The sequence below is a fragment of the Penicillium samsonianum genome (assembly GCF_028829775.1).
Source record: "Penicillium samsonianum strain IBT 33392 chromosome Unknown utg000005l_segment0_segment0, whole genome shotgun sequence".
In the NCBI taxonomy this organism is placed as follows: Eukaryota; Fungi; Ascomycota; class Eurotiomycetes; order Eurotiales; family Aspergillaceae; genus Penicillium; species Penicillium samsonianum.
Window position 1 is genome coordinate 572673 of NW_026643263.1, and position 17759 is coordinate 590431.

Genomic DNA, 17759 nt, shown 5'->3' on the forward strand with positions numbered 1-17759 from the left:
GCTGCAAACATGTTCCAACCCCCTGCCAAGTTCCAGGGCCGACATGTCGCCAGCAGCAGTGTGTTCTTGTCTCTTTATTTTCCCTGAACCCCTACCTCTGTTATTCCGTGAACTTCCCAGCCGCCACCATCGCTATTTCGCTCTATGACGTTGCTTGGTCTAATGTTGACGATACCAAATCTTAGCTCACCCTGCGGTTCCCGACTCCCTCATCGATCAACGCAGACTGTTCCGTTTGCAACTGATCTACCTTGGCTGAGTCCTTGGCTCTATCGATACCTTGGTCGCAGTGAAGGCGATAGAATATACCTATCTCGCAAGGTATAGAACAATGGATTCCTACGATGGTTATGGGTCTCCCGGAAGGAATCGCGAGTCGGATTCTTTTACGGGACGAGCCACGGGGGAATCATACAGACGTCGGTCACCCGGTAAGTCTATCATTGAATATTATTGGAGAGAGGTGGGCGAAATTGACTCTTGACCAGCCTCCCAAGATCGAAGACGTGCACGGCCGCGCTCCCGCTCGCCCGTGATTGACCGGTACGAGCCTTCGGAGCGTCGTGCTCACCGCGACGACTTTTACAACGGTTCTCGGGATCATGCTGCCCGAGAGCGCGAGGACCGCCGACGCGCCCCCTCGCCAACTGTGGCAAACATCGACCGCTATGTGCCCGGACAAGACGGCGGTGGTGGTGGTGGTGGTGGTGGCAAGCGCCCTATCCCGACCAACCCGATGCCCAACCCCCTTACACTCGATTTCCAAGTGGGATTCAATTGGTTCGCTGAGTGGTGGAGATTGGAGGAATCCGTGAACGAGGAGAAAGAGCGCGCCAAGAACGGCGGTCGTCGAGTCAAGGGAGAACGCGAGGCGCGCGAAGATCGCGAAAAGGAACGCGCGCAAATTCAGGCGGCTTATGATACATACAAGGTTGATCTGCAAATTCGACTGGCCAGGCTGTTTGTTCAGCAGCACCGGAACGAGGAGTGGTTCAAAGAACGCTATCTTCCTGAAGTCAGAGATCCTCTTCGCACCCGCCTCATGGCGGTTCGACAAGGTGCATATGAGCAGTGGGAGCATGATATTGAAAACAACCTTTTCAAGGAATTTACCCTTGAAGGCATATACAAGAGCGATAGCGACGGTGCCGGTGGTGTGGTTGAAAAGGAGGAAGGCGAGACTACGGCTACCGCTGAGACCATGGGAGTGCTTGACCTACTTCCAGTCCGTGGCGGAGACCTTCGTGACGAAGCTCTTGGCCAGCCCGCGCTCCTCATAAAAACTCTCGCACCAAACGTCAGCCGCAGCAAGATCGAAGAGTTTTGCAAGGAGCATCTTGGCGAGGAAGATGGAGGTTTCAAGGGGCTCAGCCTCAGTGACCCGAATCCCTCCAAGAAGTTCCATCGCATGGGATGGATCATGTTGTATCCTTCCGCAAACACCAGCACGGTTGAGCGGGGAGATGGACGCGATGAAGACTTCGAAGATATGGACAATGATGGAGGTGCCAACGGAGGTGTCATTACCAACCCGGCCGAGAAAGCTCTCGAGGCTGTTAATGACAAGACCATCCATGATTCCGTCCACGGTGACTTCGTTTGCCACGTGGGAGTCCATGTTCCCCCTGCTCAGCCGCGAAAGAAGGCTCTTTGGGATCTGTTCTCCGCGCCCGAGCGAATTGATCGTGATCTCGAGCTGGCCAAACGTTTGACTTCCAAGTTGGACTCTGAGATGAATATCACCGTGGATGGTTTCACCAAGATCGAAGAGTATGTTGACGACTTGCGCGGCAAAGGAGAGCTCCAGCCCCCTGCTACGGGACCAGTCAGCGCGAAGAAGCAGAGAAACGGGTATAGCGATGAAGGGGACGAAGGGGAGATTGAGGAAGGTGAAGAGAAGGAGACTCCAGAAGAAGAAGATGTGGATGATGAGGAACTTGCAGTTAAGAAGAAAAAGCTGGACTTGGTTGTCGAATACCTGCGCCGGGTTTACAACTTCTGCTTCTTCTGTGTCTTTGAAAGTGACTCGGTCCATGAGCTTGGCCGCAAGTGCCCTGGTGGACACCTTCGCCGTCCACGCACCGGACTTTCCATCCAGGCCAAGGAGGTGGCCCGAGCCAGCGCTCTTGGCCAGCCGTTCCCAGCCAAAAAGAAGGAACCTAGCGAGGAAGGCGAAGATCTCTCCTCGCCTGTCCAGGACAAGCGCGGACAGCGCCATGGTTCCAAGTCTGAGCAGCAACTGCAGCGTGCCTACAACTGGGTGAAGACTTTTGAAGACAAGTTGCTCCAGATCCTGGAGCCAGAGAACGTCGATCTCAGCAAGCTTGGTGGCAAGCCCGTTGACCTGGCGCTTGAGGATGAGCTTCTGAAGTACATGAAGCAAGAGGACGACTCCAAGTACCGATGCAAGGCGCCTGAATGTACCAAGCTTTTCAAGGCCGAGGCCTTCTGGCGCAAGCATATCGAGAAGCGCCATGCAGAGTGGTTTGATGGCATTAAAAAGGATGTAAGTGTGCAATTATCCAGCAATGACCCCTGATTCCCAGTATTAACAATTATCATAGCTCGCATTAGTGAACGCCTATGTCTTGGACCCAGCACGCATTGCCCCATCCCGATCCGATGCCAACAGCAATGGTCACTTCCCCCTTGGCTCCGGACAAGGCCACACCGGCACTCCTCGTGGATTCACCCTTGCCAGCATGCCCTACGCTCCCAATGGAAACATGCCTACCTTCCCCCCAAGTGGAATGCCCGGCATGATGGGTGCACACGCTGGCGGCTGGAATGGAAACGCAATGGGACACGACGGCGGTCTACACCAGCCCGGACCCATGCGCCGTGGCCAGAACCGCAACAACCGACCCGGTCCGTACGACCGTCGCCGATTCAACGGCAATGGCCGACTGAGCCCTCCCCGCGGCATGCCAGGCATGTATGGCGGTGGTCGCCTCCCACCTCCTGGTGTCAGCGTTCCAGCTGGCCACCCCGCAGCCAACATGGCCGCCGCCAATCCATTCCCAGACTCTTCCAGCGGAGGCCCCATGGCGCCGCGCGAAGCTGTCCAGGGTCGCAGCCTGAAGAGCTACGAGGATCTGGATGCAGTCGACGCATCTGGCAGTGGCGAACTGCAGTACTAGTTGCATCCGCTGATTTGATCACACTTTCAGCTCTTGTGTTTCCCTCTTATCCTTTTTTTTTTCTTTCCTCCAATTGGCGACCTGGCGCATCGGAAGGACCGTCGGAGAATCGCTGACTCCAACTTGCTCATTTATTGAATTCAATCATTTCCGTTGATTTTTACTCGCGAAAACATGGCTTTTATTTTTATCTCCTTGTTGTTTATTATCATCCCCAACGGAATTTCCTTCTTTTTCTTTTTTCCAGCATGTACAATAACCTTTCTTCTATCAAAATATGAAATTGAAGATTCAAAAATGTAAATGATATTATTGCAAAGCAATGCGTATAGGGGTATAATGTTACAGGATGTATCGAAATTAGTTTTACCACGTTGCTCTCATGCAATCTTTCCCGAACCCTATTACGAAACACGCTAGGCCACATCGGTATTATCTGAGTTCCAAATACTGAACCGTATTGAAAGTTAGTATCACTTTGACAGAAGGTTTTATAAATTACTTGTAATATCCTTTCCGAGAATAATAGCCTATTGCAGGCCCTAGGCTTCCCATATTGACGACTCTGTTTGCCCTCATTCTCTTGGCAGCTATTTTCACGAAAGTGGTAGGTCAACTTCTTTCGAATACTGCGCACCAAGTCAATCTATGGTGGATAGGAAGGAACATTTTCTGGGCCCTCCGTTTCCCATGCCAGCAATGTTCCAGAATAAGATAGTAAGACCGTCCTCGCCGAGCGCAGTCGGCGAGGACGGTCTTTCCACGTTGGTCTGAAAACGGCCTCTGGAAGGATCTCGGAAACATCAACACCTGGATCTTCGCGTCGTCGATCGAAGTAGGTTACCACCCACAGCGATGGAGAAGTGCGCGATTTGTAATCTTACGGAAGACTGTGGTCCCATGTAAATCGGATATAGTTCTACATTGGCAAGGTGAAATAACGCACAGTGGCTTAAACTCGACAACCATGAGGTTTAGCGAGCGTTCCTCGTAGCAGGTTGGCCACTCCCTCGTGGTTTCTTCGAGATGCCCAGATGAGTGGCGTCTCACCGTTGATATCCTGCGGGTTCGGATCGACATCCCCGCGGTGGACCAATTGCCTCACGATGCTTTCATGACCTCCCATTGCCGCCCAGAGAAGGGCAGTCCGACCCAGCTGGTCTCTCGCATCTGCTTCTACCTCCTTTCGGTCTGCTAATAGTTTGAACACTGCCTCATGTCCTCCTCTGGCTGCGCAAAGCAGAGCTGTCTGGCCTCGCTTGTCCCGTCCGTCTATTTCCGCACCACCACGTTCCACCAAAAGTTTCACTATTCCGGGGCGCCCTTCCACCGCTGCCAATATGAGTGGCGTCTGCCCATCATTGTCCCGATGAGACAGAATCAGGTCTGTTCGAGTGAATAGGTACTCAATCGCCTTTCTATGTCCATTTACCGCGGCCCATGAAAGCGCAGTTCGACCAAGGTGGTCTATAGAGTTCACATTCACATCCTTTCTCAGCGCCAAGAGCTTCACTACCATACTGTGGCCTTCCTTTGCCGCCCAGATTAGGGGTGATCCACCGAAACTGTCCTTGAAGTCAGCATCGATGCCTGTTTGACGCAACAGCAGCTCGACCACTTCGTCATGACCTGCATAAGCGGCGCGTGAGAGTGGCGTCCACCCGTCATGGTCACGACAATTCACGGTCACACCACTTCGTATCAAGAACAGTTCTAACAAGGCCTTGTGACCGCTGTGAGATGCCTCTAACAGAAGTGTGTTGCCAAACACGTCGATAGGGTTGGCATTGACATCCTCTCGCGCGAGTAACAGTTTTACAATATGCTCTTGTCCGGCCACTGTGGCATGATAAAGCGGTGTCCGATCATTTTCGTCCTTTGTGTCAACTTCAACGTTCTCCCGCATCAATAGCTGCTTGACGATATCCTCAGATCCCGCAGCAGCGGCCCAGGAAAACGGAGTTCGACCAAATTTATCTTTAGAATTCACCTTCACTTTGTTTTGCTCTAACAAGAGCTTCACCACTGCATATTGTCCTTCCTTGGCTGCCCACGTTAGTGCTGTTTGGCCAAACATGTCTTTGGCATCAGGTTTCACATTCGGGGAGGCCAGTAACTGCTTCACCACTTCGACGTGTCCTGCTTTTGCTGCCCATAACAGCGGTGTCCAGCCGTCTCGCGTCGTAGAACCGGGGTCGACGTCATCTCGTTCCAATAACAGTTTAACCACTTCTTCATGGCCTCCCTGCGATGCCCATGAGAGTGGTGTTCGTCGAAATCTATCTTTAGCGTCTGCATTAATAGCGTCCGCTTTAACAGGTTCGGTTGGCTTTGGGGACGTTGTCGCCGCGGTATAGATGCCCTCTGACGTAGAAAAGAGTGAACAGAACCCATAATCACACGTCTCGTCGTTCCTAGCATCTGTGCTGAGGAGTCGTCTCAGAACGATGCTGTGGCCTTGTGACGCGGCGAGGTGCAAAGGCGTTCGCTCACACGAGTCTCTGGCCATGGGCCGTGCTCCCTTATCGAGCAGTAGGTTCACCAGCACAATGTGACCTCGATGTGCAGCCCAGTGTAAGGCGGTTGCGAAGTACTTAGTGCTGGTGTTGACGTCGAGGCTGTCGCCTATAAGTCGATTGATAAGTGATAAATCGTCGTCATAGGCGGCTGCTACTAGAGCGCCGGCACAATCCTCGTTTTCGGAGATGTCGTCAGTGCCATTATCGTGTATCAACTGTTCGACAGTGTTGTATTTCCCCAGGTTCGACACAGTGACACAGCAGAGGATATGCCAGTATTTTTCACTAAGCGTGTTTCCATTATGCGAGCTATCTTGGAGCAAGCGCACGGTAAATTGGGCAGTTCTGAGTATAACAGCTACCAGAGCGTTCTCGCTCTTAGCACCAGCCTTCACAATCTCAAAGAGTAACCGAGTAACCATTTGGTCATTCATACAGACAGTCTGCTGCAAGACGCCGTGATCAATGTCAAGTTTACTAAAAGCGTAGAGCCGGATATTACGATCAAAATATCCTAGAAAAATCGAGCTAAGTTATTGGCTCTTACTATATAAATTTCCGGCATTCGAACCCTCCCGTGAAATAGGACCAGGGAGAGCGGGGACTCTTACTGCAAACAAGCCTAAGATTGAGTTTGCTGCGTCTATGGGGAGACAGCAGCCAATCGTGGCAGAAAACAAATCCCAGGACCTGCTGAAGGAGCTCTGCAGGGAGACTGTCAAGGCCCATGTTGACAGCAATTGAGAAACACAATTCAGTCTTTCAATACAAAAAGCATTTAGGAATCAAGTAGGAGACATAGTTGATATAGGATGTAAAAGGCGGCTAATAGAAGTTTCGGATGTTTCGGATGTTTCGGATTACATTTCGGATTTCGGATTTACTCCCATCCCGCCTCAGCCAATTTTAACCCATATTCAAAAGAAGACTGCTGCACATCTCAGATCACGTGTACCTCGTGGTTTAGACTCGCCAAAGACTAGAAGCAATCAGACCATACATGCTTAATACGGAAGCTATTTTTATGATTTTATTTGCAGCTGTACTGGAATACCGCCCAGAAAGGGGCCAGGGGTAGTGTAAACTACGTTAGGTATAGTGTAGTTGCGAAGGAGGGTTTGAGAAAGAAACTCTGTGTGCAAGTGGTGAAACTGATTTCGATCTATCCTGTATAAGTTTACAATTTGAACCAAATATTCAGGACGCTCTCGCCCAATCCACCTAAGGAATGACCATGTCCTACGGCATCTGAATAACAACCTCCTCCCGCGAATCCCGCCACTGAACACCCATCCCACGAATCCGCCGCTCACTCGCCAAGAAGAGCAGAAGGTAGACGTGCATAGCGACTTCACCCCACACATAGACTTTAAGAGAGACGTGCGTGTCAGACGAGAGCGTTGACGGGGCCGGCGCAGCTTCGAGAATACACCAGACGCCCCAGCCCGCACGGCCGTCTTTGCCTACGAAGTCCGAGAGGAAGGACCAGAAGGTGTGGAAGAGTGGGTAAGGCCAGGTGCGTGTGTTCTCTTTTGACTTTGGCTTCAGGGTTTGGTTTTGAGTGGAATTAGTAGCTCCAGACTTGGGATTTAGGTTTGGATCTGGGAGAAGATCGGCTGGATCTCGGTCTCGGTTTTGGGGTTGTTCAATAGCGAGGTGCACGAGCCAGTAGCCCCGTTCTAGGGGGTCGAGGGGACGGGTTTGAGTGGATGGTTTGTATGTTCGTGTTGGGTTTAGACGCCCTGCGAGCATGGATAGGGTTGGGGTTATGTGTGTAGTGAAAGGGGCAGTGGAGATTGGGGGTCTTGGGGGGTGGATTTCGAGAGGGAGGGAGGATAGATTGATGAGATTAGGGGTTGGGGTGTTGGCCGGAATGTGATGTGAGTGTGTGGTAGGGTGAGTGATGGCGCAGTCTGGGCCTTCTTCTGGATCTGAGCTGGATATTTGGATGGGGATTTGGGGGGAACCACTGGGGAGGAGATATTCTTCGTTCTCGATGGGGATCACCCTGTGAGATGCAGCGGGCTGGTCCGATGCAGGAGAGTCAGCAATTAAAATCGGTTGAGCCGGATCAGGGGAAGCCGGGGCTGTGCGACGTCTTTTAGGAGGTGGAGCGAGCTGCGATGGAGACGATAGTTCTGCACGAGATTGCTCGGCGTGGACTAGTTCGTCGGCGATCTCAGGTTGGGAGTCTGGGATGACGCTGATGAGACTCTCTAGCGAGTCTGGATGATTTGAGATGATGGGATGGCGTGGAGACGCGCCATCCCTCTCACGGATCAAGCGACGATCCGAGGATAAGGTCGCGTATGCGGGCCGGGGCGCCTCCCGCAATATTGGCGAGGCCTCGTGTTCAGTCGTCGAGGGCACCGAGGAATGCACCGCGGCACCGGCAGAGAAGGGATGCGCGGTGTTTGGATCGGTGGGAGGTGAGGACTTGTCCGTCTCCATCAGTGGCTGGCGTGAGGCACACTGAAATTCCAGGATAGCGGCAACTTGTGCCCTATACCGGGCATCATCTTGTGCGGTGCTGGCGGCGGCGATGTGCACTAGAATCTGAGTCTCGGGGATCATTTTTCCATTTCTGGAGCGCCCATTATGATATTCGAGCGCACTAGTGGGAGAAAACCGGGGATCATAGTATTTGTCAATGCTGAGCATATCCCCGATCTCGATACTCTCAATATGGGAAAACTATTGGATGTGACTTGGAGGACTCCAGGGCTGTTGGGCGAATGATTGGTCAGCCCGTTGGACTGATCACACTAAACTTCGCACGTACCCGGTACCTGCAAGGTACTTCTGTTGTAGTGTAAGAATGGCTGTTAAAGGTAGTACCGTTTATGTATCGGGAGTTTCTCATGACTCCAATAACGCGGCGAGTATGCAAAGTGTCGAGTATTTCCTCTCTGTTTCAATTTATTTCTTTTATTCCAGTCTATTCATACCAGGTTATACCCAGTTCAACGAGTTTCTCCCAGTTCTAGATCTATTACTCTGTACTCCGTACGAGTCAGGTCTCACGGCCGTTTGATTATAGGTGGAGCCCTAAGATAGATCGAACGCCTTATTAGTATTTTCATTTGCATAAAATCAGTTTAATAAGAACATAGAAAACTAATTATAAAATAAGAAACTAATAAACTAATAAAACAAAGTCCAAAAAAAAAGGAGTTGTACAAAGATCGGCTCCATCACACTTTTCCTCCTTATACTCTCCAATCTCCACTCCATACCTTCTCCATACCTTCTCGACTCATTCTCCGAACCTTCTCCCTTGTCTCTCCCTTCCAAACTCTCATAATGGCTGTCAGTGGTGGGGTTTACCCCATGGATCATGCGATGGGGTATTCTGGTGAGTTCATGTCTTCAGTTTTCCTTTATCTGCTTGGTTTCGCGATCGGGGGGTATCCAGCATCCACAGCTCCACAACGTACAAATCACCACAGCTGGAATGCACGGGTCCAATTGACTCTGGTCCCTCGACCGCAGGCGTGCAAGCTGGTGAAGCTGGTGAAGCTGTTGAAGGCTGGGGTTCCGGAATCGAAGCGGGTCTTCCCGGTTCTCGCCACACAGAAAGCTATCCAGAGCTGACCCCTCCCCGACCAACCTGAGCTTTCCCCAACCAGAAGCAAATATCCACTGCTTTATCGCATTTCGATGGTAGTTGCTGACATTGTGGCGCCAATGTCTCTCCGGCTCGGCCCACAGCCCCGGAGTGCACGGTGCAGGACATGGTAGAAGAACCACAGACCCCATCGAACAAAGGCTTCGGAGCCGAAATATTCAAGATCTTCGGAGGAGGTGGCAGTGGCAGCGCCGCTAGTGGTAATGGGCCGAAACAGACCACACGAGGTGAGTGGTCCCAGTCGCTCGATCAGACCACAACTAAGCCTTTCCAGATGGCCAGCAGCCCAAACGTCGCGGCCCCAAGCCGGATAGCAAGCCTGCACTCACCAGGCGACAGGAACTGAACCGTCAGGCCCAGAGGTACACATTCCACGGATTCGATCACCATCGGGCTGGACTGATCCACACAGGACACATCGCGAGCGAAAGGAACAATACATGAGAGCACTGGAGACCGAGGTATCGCGGTTACGGGAGGCCTACACCACAGAGATTGCAGAGGCGAACGCATCCATTCAACAACACAAAGAGTTGATGCATTCGATTCGAGAGGAAAACGAAATCCTGAAGGAAATTCTCATAGCGAGCGGAATTCAATACGAAGCGGATCTAGAGCGCCGCCGGGCGGAGCGCCCACCGATGATGGCCTTCCAATCTAGCCCTGTTACCGTCGCTGGCAGCAGCACTGCGTCGCAGACTGCCCCTCTCGCCCACTCGGCCAGCAACCACAACACAACCCCTGCAACTACGATCTCATCCGGCATGAGTCCCCGAGCCAACGGCATGGATCACTCCGAGGTCTCACCCCCGATCGGATATGCGTCCCACCAGCAAGTATACCACACGAGTGTCGGCGAGCATTCTATGAGCATGGATCATTCATCGTGCGCGCCCGTTGATACTATGCAGCCCATGCCAGCTACGCGGGGAGGTGTCTTCGAGACGGACCCCCAGTTGCAGGTTGACTTTATCCTAACGTGAGGCCCATTCTAATCCAATAGCAAACCCACGAGCTAACGAATACATCCCTACAGCCTCGAAGGCCCCTGCCGCGAACACACAGACTACCTCTGCCGGCGGTCGGTCACAGAAGCCGACGACGAAGACATGCCGTTTTCCGGACACGCCCTGATGGCAACGTGCCCACCGCCCAGCTACATTGCGAAAACAACACATGAACAACCATACCCGCACAAGGCGCCGGACCTCCCACACGCAAACCTCAGCACGCTCCTCAACCTCAGCCGACAGCTAGTGACAGAAGGACAAATCACGCCCATCATGGCGCTACAGTGTCTCAAAAACCACGAGCTGTACCCGACACTGCAGCGCGACGATATCAAGATCATCATCGACACGCTCAACACCAAGGTCCGCTGCTACGGCTTCGGTGCTGTCGTCGAGGACTTCGAGTTGATAGATTGTCTGAGCAGCGTGCTCGGCACCAAGGTCGATCTCGGCATGTCCGGCACAGCCGATGACTCGATGTATGGTTGAGTGGGTCGAATGCAATGAAAATGATTATGACCTGATGTCTGGAAAATCCTGTTTGTCTGTGTTGGCTACTGCCACGGAGTGACTTGGCGCCCTTGCTTGCTGCCTTTCGGTTTTGATTGCGCCTGTGAACTAATTTTCGATTCTTACTATCCTTTTTTCTTTCTTTTGTCTTTGTCTTCGATACTCCCGCTGAGAGGGTTGTATATAAGTGAAATCACCGCAGGTACAGATGACATGTACCTGCAAATTATCTTCCTTTTCTTTCTCGTTGCTCTCTAGGAACGATTGATTACATGGCTTTCAATCTTGCTTCCAATTCACCACTCTACTCTAACAACAGTTGGGTTTATACGATAACCAAATATCAGCAAACAACAGCGTTCTAGATATGCGTATTCACATCCAAAGAAGGATTATATACAAACAAGCTGTAGAGTCGCCGAGGTAAGAAACCCTCGGCGACGCATAGAACTGCGAAAGCCCAGAAAATCACCGAGAAGGCACCCAAGACGTTCCTTGTGTTCCCCCGAGACAGTCCACGGGTTGTACAACAAATGGTCACTCGTCCACGGGTATTACTTGACGCTATAGACATCTCCTTTCGAGATCTTTGCATCCCTAGGCAACCCATAATGGAACCGCATGACTAAAATCAGAGTCTGTAGGTAGAATCACCCGCGTAACAGGCTTCTACATGCCAAACAGCAAGGCTAATTCCCCTCAGAACGTAGAATTCTACTGTTATTGTAGTTGGGAGTGAAGAGTGAGAGTCAAGTTGTTATGGTGAAACGAAGTTTGAATAGATTATTGGTCAGACTCTATAATCAAGAGTATAAAAGCATCACATTTTAGGTCGAGTACGTATGCACATTGAAGGAGGAACATAAGTCATCAGAAAAAAATCTACTCATCAGCCTCATCGGACTTCTCACCCTCATTCTCCTCCTCAATCTCCTCATCATCCTCCTCGAAAGTAGTAGCAGGAACGCTGTACAGACGCAGGACAGACTTGTTAGGGTCCTTGATGAGAACGTACTTCTTAACCTTCTCGGCGGGCTCGTCAGAGTCGAGAGCACGGATACGGTCAACAATAGTACGGACAATACCCCAACCGTTACCGAGGTTAAGGTTCATCTGGCTAGCGAACTCGCGGGGCTTGTAGCCGGCAACGCCGAGAACGACGTGGGCAGCCGCAGAGCGGGGGTTGACACGGGACACGAAGCCGAGCTTCATGCCGTCAGCCTTGGCCAGGATAGCCTGGGTAGTCCAGCGGGCGAGCTTGGCGCTGTTGTTCTTCATCTCAGTAGCGAGGACGGCACCACGCTGGGAGTTGAGCTTGCTGCGCCAGTCGAGGGCACCGCCGGAGCCTTGGGCCTTGGGGTCGAACTCGTTCAGGGCCTTGATGATGAGCTGCTGGTCCTCGGTTCCGGTGGGGCCGCCCTTCATGACGGCGTCGACCTCTGTACGGACGACCATGGAGACGGGCTCCTCGTCGCGCTCCAGGGAGATGTCGAAGCGGCGGTACTTGTAGCCCTTGGAGGCGAGGGGCTCGGTCTCCTCGGTCTCGTCGTAGAAGGGGTTGGGCTTGGCGAAGGAAACCTTGGACTTCTCGGACTCGATCAGAGTCTGCAGGGCGAAGTTGTGGTTGATGATGGTGGCCTCCATGGCGAGGGCGTTGGGGGTGTTAATCTGCTCCTGCTTGCCGGCAGCCTCGGCGGCCTCGAGGGGCGCATCGATGGCGTTCTCGTTGACGCTGATCATGTCGAAGGAGGCACCGTCGCGCTTGTCGAAGAAGATCTTGTCGCCCTGGTGGACGATGACGATATCCCACGAGTAGACACTGCGGGTGGCGCACATCAGCATGGACAGGATATCGGAGGTAGCGAAGACGGTAGCGGCGTTCTTCTCGGAGAGCTCGTTGATGACGGGATCCTGGGAGGTGGTAACGTTGTAGGCAGCACGGTCGAGGGCCTGCATTCTGCGCTCGGCGTTCTTGACGGGGGGCTTGTCGTAGGACTTGTCGTAGTAGTGGAGGAAACCGTAGGTCTCGAGGTCCTCGCCCTCGGGAGCATCGAGGTTCAGCTTAGACAGACGGGTGAAGTCAACCTCCTCGAGCATCTTCCAGTCAGGACGAATGTTGACAGAGGCCTCACGAATGCGCTGGGGCTTGTCGTAGTCTCTCCAGCCGCCACGACGGCCACCACGGCCACCACGGCCACCGCCACGGTCGCTGAATTGGTAGCCGCTCTGCTGACCGCGGCTAAGATTAGGACCAGCACGCTGGAAGCCACCACGTCCACCGCGCTGGTTGGCAGCGCCGCGCTGACCACCACGGCCACGGAAAACGGTGCCACCGCCACGGCCGAAACCGCGCTTCTGGACGCGAGTGTTATCAACGACGGAGAATGAGGACTCGTCCTCGGCGGCTGCGACGGTGAAGAGGTTGGAGGTACCGGCGCCGTACACCTGCTGGTCTATTTAGACTGTTAGCCATTGCAATTCGACTGAAAGAGCAAGTTGGTGGGGACAAAGAAAAAGTGAAAGGAACATACCTCTGAAACCACGGTTGTACTGGGGACGCTGGTTCTGACGCTCTTTGGTCTCAGCAGTCCAGTCGGCCATGCGGCCCAGCTTGTCGCCCTTGGAAAAAGGAGCGTATGGCACACCCGAAAGCATGTTATCGGCAGAGGTGGAGGGGCCCCAGGTGTCCTCCAAGGGGAGGGTGGCCACCAGGTCGGCGAGAGAAGTGGAAGGCATTTTTATTATGATCTATGGGCAATTTGCGCTGGGCAACTGCTCAAAAATCAAAAAGGTAGAGGGGTTGATTGATCGATAACCCCGGGGAATGTGGTGTGGATTAATTGAGGCGGGAAGTTTTTTGTGTCGCGAGGGTGTGGCGGTGTTGGCCACACCGCCACAGATACACCGCCACATGTTTCCATCCGCCGCCCTGGTCACTTTGTGTTCATCTTCGTGATGACCAGCATAGGTTTTTATCTGAATTTCAGGAGATTTTGGAGAGACATTGCAGGCCGGTGACAATATTGACTATGGCTAACAATGATCGATTATATCGGACTCCAAAATCTCCCATGATAATGCCTTACTTTTCCTGGTTTCTAACACAGGATCAGAAACTAAACTTGGAACCCCTAGGCTAACAAAGTTTTTCAGCGATTTGAAGATGAAAGTCCCAGTGGTTGTTCGGCTGCGAGGTACAAATGAGGAACCGGGACAGAAAATGGTAGACATTTACATTTCGCTGTTGGATATATAGTCACTAATTTGGATAATTTTAGATCGCGGAGAGTGGCCTTCCACTGCATGCCTTTGATGGGTTTGAGGAGGCAGCGAAGAAGGTCATTGCATTGGCCAAAGGCGAATATATCTAGATCATAATCTATTAGCATATAGTATACCACTTTATATCAAATGAGATCAATATGTATAGCATCTTTTTCTATTCTACAACACTGTTCACTAATCTCAGTTGCAAGGGATTTGCGAATGAAGTGATCAACTAACCCTGTTCCCCGGTGCCCTCCAGCTCTCATCCACAAATATTGACCTATACTAAGCAGTAATCCATCTTCCCATCCATTCTCGTGTGATTTGTTTCGCCTCATCCACTAAACCAAGCTCTGTAAAAGAAATTCCAGTCAGTCTTTGATTGTTCGTCAGCCTGAGAGGAAACCAAAATACCTAGCAAAAGTTGAACTGTTCCACGAACAGACGATTCCAAAGCCGAGGAAACTGAAGTTATTCATTAGCCCGAATTTCATATAGGGGAGCCCGATGATAATTTACTCCATGAGTGTGTATACGAAGTGTGTTCGCCAATGAAAACGATCTAGTCCCAATTAATGCACGATCTCACCACGAGCTTCCGTCTTCGTGAAGCAAATATGCTCCCCCGGAATAGACTCACGTTATTCTCCGTCTTGAAGTACGATGGAATATAAAGTTGATGCTGACCAACTGTCGGCAAAGCCCAAGAACCACCAGCGTTGGATTCTTCTTCCAACCAACAAACACGCTTGAAATTGCCAGTATATTGTTCATAAGCGATCTCACCGTGTAACTGGAAGATACCGTCGAGAACATGTTGGGCGTGTTCTTTCTCTGGGGTGGAGACCCAACGCTCACCATAGTCGTCGTTGTTGTAACTGGTAAGCATCACGGCTGGCCCGGAGCTATTCACGTTATAACCGGGGTAGCAGATATTGCCCATTCCCGGAATATCAGTTACCGTATTGCAGCTGCCAAATATCGGGCGCTCCAAGTGCTCCCAGAATCGGGATTTGAACTGCAGTGCCATCTGAAAAAAAAAGGTTTAGCAGCTGATTATGGTTGGTTTAGAATGAGGTAGTACCTTGCAAGCCGATTGGTAACCTAGGCGAGAAATTGCATTGCTCAGAGTGTGAGAGAATTCTTGATTTTATGTTCAGCATCAAATCTCATAGCAGCACTGGGCATGAAATACGTACCTGGTAGTTTCCATTTGCGGACCACAGTAAACGGCACCGCAACAAAGGTATAGTCATAGGTTGCTGTTTGGAAATGACGATCTGCATAGTGATTTTTCCAAGAAACTTGGACTTTTTTATCTTCTTCAAGATAGTGCACTTCTTGGATCTTTCGGTTGTATTTGAGATCTTTCCCGATTAAGGGTTTGAAAGCATTTGGTAGTCGACTCATCCCTAGGAAGGTTAGTCAGTTGCAATCAATGGTGAGGAAGCGAAACAAACCTTTATCGATAGTTTTCCATTCTTTGGATGAAAAGAACAGGTTGTCATACCTGCAGCGAGTTCAATCATATCAGCAAGTGGTTAACAAACATCAGATCCTATTTCAACTCACAGGCTGACCCAGAAAGGAGCAGCAAGCGTGACTAGCTCACCGGCTAGGTCTGTCGTATTTAGATCATAGCCCAACGCATTATGGACGTAGCCTGTCTGTGACCACTCATCTCCTCCTCCATTCAGACCGACATCTATTGTAATGGTGAGCAAACACATCTAGACTGGTAAATGAGTATAGTCGGTGTCTTACTCAGGAACTTCTTGTGAGCTTCATAAATGTTGCTGGCAATCAATTTCATATCTTCTGGATTATACATCAATGCATTCAACTTCGCGGTCAGACTATCCAGATTTGGGGTGTGCAGAGCAGATGCACCGAGTGAGCTATTCTTTGCCACGTCGCCAACCGTAGGAATCGAGCCGTCTGTGTTTCTTTTGTTTCCTATCAGGGAGAGAGCATTGTCGCTATTCTGAAGGAATGGAATCCAATCAATGTTAAGTGATTTGTCATAACCGTTGATTTTGTTGAGCGCTTCTGCCAGCTGGAACACGATTTGGTGGCTGGTGAAGTTCAATGTCAGACTTTCGTTGCCTAGTGGAAAGGTTGCGGTAATCGGGATGCGCATAGCGCCCATCTCTTGATACTGATACTTGGACTCTGGTTCCTCGAAGTATTCTGTCCAGATGCGACTGACTAAGTTAGCAAGATCACTTTGGATTTCCTTGCAGACAACATACCCTCCAACGCGATCTGTGGACTCAGAAATTTCAAGGTTCTTAAAACCAACGCTGTGAAGGAGATACTAGGATACATCAGCTATTGACCAAGCATAATTGTTAAGGTGGAGAGGTATACATATGTCATCATGCCGGATATTCCACCACCAATAATACCGATTGCTAGTTCATTTTGTCAGGCAACCTTCCAGGGAGGGCTTCAAGGTTGGGATACTCACATTTGCTTTTGGCTGCCTTCACATCCACTGCCCCGATCTCCTTGATCTTGATGGTATCCACACCATTAAACCAAGGCCCTTCGGCGTCAATGCCAGACTCATTGGACATCATAATGCGATCCCTCTTGAAGAGAGTAGTTTTCAAGATCTCACCAAAAGTAAGAGGCTGGCTCTGCCCAATCATCACACTGTTCTGCTCCCAGGCGAAGATACATCCATGATTTTTAGCATCCTCGGGAACAACCCAGACCAGTCGAGTATGATCGCCACCAAAATCACCTCCTGGGATATGCGCAATGGTGTGATGAGCATCAGTGAGGTTCAGGGTGTTGCAATCACTGTAAACGAATACATGATCCTTCAAAGTAGTGCGTGGGTAATCCAAGTAAACATTGACAGCTTGCGAGTCTGTTGCATCTTTGACGGAAATTTGAATCGTGTGATTGAAAGGGGCTGCCACAGCAAGCGGGATTAGGGCCGACACCCAAAATGTCCAGTGCATTTTGTCGTAGATCTGACCTGAAGTCTAGTGGATTGTGTGCCTTTCTATTGAGTATCTGGCTCTCTTTATATGAGATATGTGCCAATATTACTGTAAGCTTTATTACCTATCATAATAACATACTTGCTTTGAAAAAGGCACTCGGCCGTAGCCAAACCAGGTCCGGGGATGGAGAAAGATCTCCGAAATTAAGACCAACGATCTATTCCATCAAGATTTCTGATCTTATTGTGGAATTAAAATGTATTTCAGCCTACGGAGTTACCTGGTATCAGGTTGTTATTGGCTGACAATGCATACGGCCGTAACCTCTCTTGCCAGGATACTTCACCGATCTGCACAAGAAACATCGACGCGACAGCTAAGAAGATCCGAGTTTGTGTTCTTCAGTAATATTCAGGGGTTCCTCCGAATTTATTCAGTCTAGGGGCCTCGGAGGCTCTCGCGGATTGTGTTAGTATCATACCAGGCATACAAAACACCCAAAAACGCTCCAATCACCGCATCATGATAGTTAAATTTTCTATTTCTGGATTGAAGGGGTAGCAAAAAAACACGATAGTGCCACACAATTTGTCCAATTTTTTTTGCAAGTTGGGCGTGGTTCAAAGTAAACTCAGACTCCTGAAACAAACCCATTATTGTGGATGAAAAGAACAGATTTGTTATTTGGCAGTCAAATACAGCAAAATCCATATCAGTATCGTTGAGAT

General features: G+C 50.7%; 7 protein-coding genes across 7 annotated transcripts; 3 read left to right on the forward strand and 4 right to left on the reverse strand.

Annotated features, from left to right (window-relative positions):
• Positions 1-331: 331 nt before the first annotated feature.
• N7471_009118 (putative arsenite resistance protein Ars2) lies at positions 332-3140 on the forward strand (the record flags this gene model as incomplete). Its single annotated transcript, XM_057281837.1, has 3 exons — positions 332-431; positions 489-2506; positions 2565-3140. 3 exons carry the CDS (start codon positions 332-334, stop codon positions 3138-3140), a joined length of 2694 nt encoding a protein of 897 aa, XP_057132720.1.
• A 952-nt stretch (positions 3141-4092) lies between these two features.
• N7471_009119 (ankyrin repeat-containing domain protein) lies at positions 4093-6388 on the reverse strand (the record flags this gene model as incomplete). The annotated part of the gene is made up of 2 exons (XM_057281838.1): positions 4093-6173; positions 6271-6388. 2 exons carry the CDS (start codon positions 6386-6388, stop codon positions 4093-4095), a joined length of 2199 nt encoding a protein of 732 aa, XP_057132721.1.
• A 510-nt stretch (positions 6389-6898) lies between these two features.
• Positions 6899-8233, reverse strand: N7471_009120 (uncharacterized protein; the record flags this gene model as incomplete). Its single annotated transcript, XM_057281839.1, has 1 exon — positions 6899-8233. The coding sequence occupies one exon, from the start codon at positions 8231-8233 to the stop codon at positions 6899-6901; it is 1335 nt and encodes a 444-aa protein (XP_057132722.1).
• A 729-nt stretch (positions 8234-8962) lies between these two features.
• Positions 8963-9253, forward strand: N7471_009121 (uncharacterized protein; the record flags this gene model as incomplete). The annotated part of the gene is made up of 1 exon (XM_057281840.1): positions 8963-9253. The coding sequence occupies one exon, from the start codon at positions 8963-8965 to the stop codon at positions 9251-9253; it is 291 nt and encodes a 96-aa protein (XP_057132723.1).
• Positions 9254-9393: 140 nt separating this feature from the next.
• Positions 9394-10786, forward strand: flbB (the record flags this gene model as incomplete). The annotated part of the gene is made up of 4 exons (XM_057281841.1): positions 9394-9514; positions 9562-9649; positions 9700-10266; positions 10324-10786. The coding sequence occupies 4 exons, from the start codon at positions 9394-9396 to the stop codon at positions 10784-10786; spliced, it is 1239 nt and encodes a 412-aa protein (XP_057132724.1).
• A 903-nt stretch (positions 10787-11689) lies between these two features.
• Positions 11690-13621, reverse strand: N7471_009123 (eukaryotic translation initiation factor 3 subunit D; the record flags this gene model as incomplete). The annotated part of the gene is made up of 2 exons (XM_057281842.1): positions 13339-13621; positions 11690-13260 (listed from the first exon to the last, which is right to left on the reverse strand). Exons 1-2 carry the CDS (start codon positions 13541-13543, stop codon positions 11690-11692), a joined length of 1776 nt encoding a protein of 591 aa, XP_057132725.1. The 5' UTR covers positions 13544-13621.
• An 867-nt stretch (positions 13622-14488) lies between these two features.
• N7471_009124 (flavin monoamine oxidase family protein) lies at positions 14489-17046 on the reverse strand (the record flags this gene model as incomplete). Its single annotated transcript, XM_057281843.1, has 10 exons — positions 14489-14539; positions 14715-15104; positions 15159-15217; positions 15274-15486; positions 15535-15584; positions 15647-15779; positions 15839-16278; positions 16327-16391; positions 16445-16488; positions 16545-17046. The coding sequence occupies 10 exons, from the start codon at positions 17044-17046 to the stop codon at positions 14489-14491; spliced, it is 1947 nt and encodes a 648-aa protein (XP_057132726.1).
• Between the last annotated feature and the right edge of the window lie 713 nt (positions 17047-17759).